The sequence below is a fragment of the Parus major genome, unplaced genomic scaffold (genome assembly GCF_001522545.3).
Source record: "Parus major isolate Abel unplaced genomic scaffold, Parus_major1.1 Scaffold713, whole genome shotgun sequence".
Lineage (NCBI taxonomy): Eukaryota > Metazoa > Chordata > Aves > Passeriformes > Paridae > Parus > Parus major.
The window spans coordinates 3,726-6,671 of record NW_015379597.1 but is presented as its reverse complement, the minus strand read 5'-3'; the positions used below and the strand labels follow the sequence as shown (position 1 = coordinate 6,671).

Here is a 2,946-nt window from a genome sequence, read left to right as displayed (position 1 = left end):
GCTCGGGAGTTGGACCCGGAGCTTGCTCCCTCCGCTCCGCGCATCGTCCCGGTATTGCAGTGCCTCCGGGAACGGTGCACCCCGCTCGGGGTCATTGCATCGGTTAACGACAGACTCAGCTTCTTCTTCTACTTGGGACACCAGCGCTTCTATCGGGATATTCGCGTCCCTCGGATCTCCAACTCTTCCCTATCGCGATATCCCTGCCCATCGTCCCGGTATTGCAGTGCCTCCGGGAACGGTGCACCCTGCTCGGGGTCATCACCGGGTTAAAGACAGACTTACCTGCTGCTGCTGCTCTATCGCGATATCCCCGCGCTTCAGCCTCCAACGCTTCCCTATCGCGATATCCCCGCGCTTCAGCCTCCAGCCCTTCTCTGTCGCGATATCCCTGCCCATCGTCCCGCTATTACAGTGCCTCCGGGAACGGTGCACCCCGCACGGGGTCATCAATGGGTTCAAAAACAGATTTAAAACGGTTTAAACTTTAAAATCGTTTTGTTTTGTGGTGGTTTTGCGGGTGAAAAGCGCGCGGTTCGTTATCAAAATGTCCCCGCGGGGCTCCGTGAGGCGCCCGGGGCTGGCGGCGCTGGCGCTTCCCTCACGTCCCCTCACAGCGCCGCAAAATGGCGGCGCCTTCCCCGCGCTTCCTCTTGAGGGTTAAACTCCGTCATTTCGGCGCTTTCCGGGTGAAATCCCAGTTTTATGTGGATAAGGATAAATGGTAATAGTGTTTAAAGGAGCGTGTGAGGATTTGAAAGGTTTTGTTAAGTAAATTTGGGAGGGGAGGTAGGAGATGCGAGGGGGCGGGGCTCGCGGGTGTCCTGAGGGAAACGCGGCGCAGTCTCCGCCTCCGAGCTTCTCCCGCGCCCGCGGAAGTTTCAAACTGAACGAATCTTGTTTCTTTTTTATATTTTACATATTTTTAACCCTTTTCCCTCTCCCTTCCCACCAGCGAGCCGCGCGCTTCTCCCCTCTTCATCCACCGAAACAAAATGGCGGCGGCGCGGCGGGCGGGAAACCGCGCGCGAGGCGAGCGCCCCCTTCGCCCTCCTCCACCAATCGGAGCGCGGCTTTTCGCCGTCGCTGGGCAGAACAGCGCGCTCGGGACCAATCAGAAAATCGGAGCGGCCGGCGCGGGCCGCGCGCGGGGAGGGCAGGAGGGGAAGAGGCGAAGCCGCCGCCACACTCGCAGCGACCGTTGCGCACGTAGGNCCCAATTTTTCCCTAATTTTTCCCAATATTTTCCCAATATTTTCCCAATTCTTTCCCAATTGTTTCCCTATTTTTCCCCAATTTTTCCCAATTCTTTCCCAAATTTTTTCCCAATTTTTTCCCAGTTCTTTCCCAATTAATTCCCAAATTTTTCCCCAATTTTTCCCAATCTTTTCCCAAATTTTTCCCAATTCTTTCCCAATTGTTTCCCAATTTTTTTCCCAATTTTCCTCAATTCATTCCCAAATTTTTCCCAATTCTTTCCCAATTAATTCCCAAATTTTTCCCAATTTCCCCTCCCCCATCCCCTGACCCCCCCCTCTCTTTCCAGCTGGAAGGGAAGATTCCAGAGGTCGCGTTTCTCAAGTGAACGTTGGAGATCCCCGCCCCCTCCCCGGGCCCCTCCCGTGTTCCGTTCCCGCCGCAGCCCCGAGTTTTGTAAATAAATCGATCGATTATTGATTATTGATCGCTCCCGCCGCCCATTCGGGACGCGGCGCCTTTAAGGGGGGGGGCGTCGAGGGCAGGGCGGGAACGCGCCAGCAACAAAGATGGCGGAGGGTGCGACGCGGAAGCGGGAGCTGATTGGCTGAGGCGGATGTGGCGCCGCAGCTGATTGGCTGAGCCGCCACGCGGAAGCCGATTGGCTGCGGCTCCTCTTTGGATTGGCTGACGCGCTGCGTGACCCGGAAGTACCGGAGGCGCTGCCGGTGATGGCGGCGCGGGCGGCGCTGGAGGCCGCGGCCGTGGCGCGGGACGTGGTTTTGTTCCAGCACGACCGCAGCCGCTTCTTCCGCCTCGTGGGGCTCTTCTGCGCGGGACAGGGGCTCTTCTGGGCCTACCTGGCTCACTTCGCCTACACGTCGCTGCGCCCCGCGCCCGGCCCCGGTCCCGACGATCCGCTGCGACCCCGCGACAACAAATGGCGCTACGGCTTCACGGCGTCCTGCCTCACCGTCGGTAGCGGGGGAGCGGGGGCAGGGCTCGGGAGGAGGCTCCGGTGCTGAGCTCGGTGTCCCCGCCGGGGCTCGGGGCTCCGGTGCTGAGCTCGGTGTCCCCGCCGGGGCTCGGGGCTCCGGTGCTGAGCTCGGTGTCCCAGCCGGGGCTCGGGGGGAGGCTCCGGTGCTGAGCTCGGTGTCCCCGCAGGCTCGCTGGTGCTGGCGGCGGGCTGGCTGCTGCCGCTGCGCTCGGTGCACCGGGTGACGCTGCTGCGGGGCGGCTCCGCCGTCACCATCGGGACCCACGGGCCGCTGGGGCTGGGCCGGCGCTCGTTCACCGTGCCGCTCCGGGACGTGTCCGGCCGCGCTCACCGGGCAGAGGTGGCCGCCGCCATCCCCATCAAGGTGCGGGGCCGCCCCTTCTTCTTCCTGCTGGACAAGGCCGGGCAGCTCAGCGACCCCCGGCTCTTCGATGTCACCGTGGGCGCCTTCCGAAAGTTCTAGAGCGCTGCGGGCCCGGGGGACACGCGGGGGACACCGGGGGACCCCGGCCCGCTCCCTCCGGGGGGCTTTGGGGGGGTCTCCGGTTTGTCACCCCTCAATAAACGCTGAGGAACCCGCGGGGCTGAGATCGCACCTCAGGGACCCCTCCCCAAAGGGGGTTTGGGGCAGGAATTTGGGGTCCCGAGGTTCCCCCCCTGCCCCCCGGGGGAGTTTTGGGGGTCTCGGAGCCGCTTTGGGAGTGGGGGAGGGGCGGTTCGGGGGTCCCCGGTTTCCTCCCCTCCCCCACCCC

At 62.7% G+C, this 2,946-nt stretch overlaps 2 protein-coding genes across 2 annotated transcripts in view; one reads left to right on the top strand and one right to left on the bottom strand.

Annotated features, from left to right (window-relative positions):
* Window positions 1-399, bottom strand: part of MRPL49 (mitochondrial ribosomal protein L49) — a 4,861-nt gene extending 4,462 nt beyond the window's left edge. Inside the window, exon 1 of the mRNA XM_015616766.2 lies at window positions 286-399. Within this exon, the coding sequence (XP_015472252.1) occupies window positions 286-399 (114 nt within the window). The remainder of the gene's footprint in view (window positions 1-285) is intronic.
* Window positions 400-1,521: 1,122 nt separating this feature from the next.
* On the top strand, window positions 1,522-2,776 carry TMEM223 (transmembrane protein 223). Its single transcript, XM_015616767.3, has 2 exons — window positions 1,522-2,175; window positions 2,362-2,776. The coding sequence occupies exons 1-2, from the start codon at window positions 1,929-1,931 to the stop codon at window positions 2,655-2,657; spliced, it is 543 nt and encodes a 180-aa protein (XP_015472253.1). The 5' UTR covers window positions 1,522-1,928; the 3' UTR covers window positions 2,658-2,776.
* Window positions 2,777-2,946: the final 170 nt, after the last annotated feature.

Bases quoted from the DNA above. Each gene is read 5' to 3' on its own strand.
- TMEM223 (XM_015616767.3), top strand. From the start codon at position 1,929: ATGGCGGCGCGGGCGGCGCTGGAGGCCGCGGCCGTGGCGCGGGACGTG. The intron at 2,176-2,361 runs GTAGCGGGGGAG...GTGTCCCCGCAG, and splicing joins GGCGTCCTGCCTCACCGTCG to GCTCGCTGGTGCTGGCGGCG.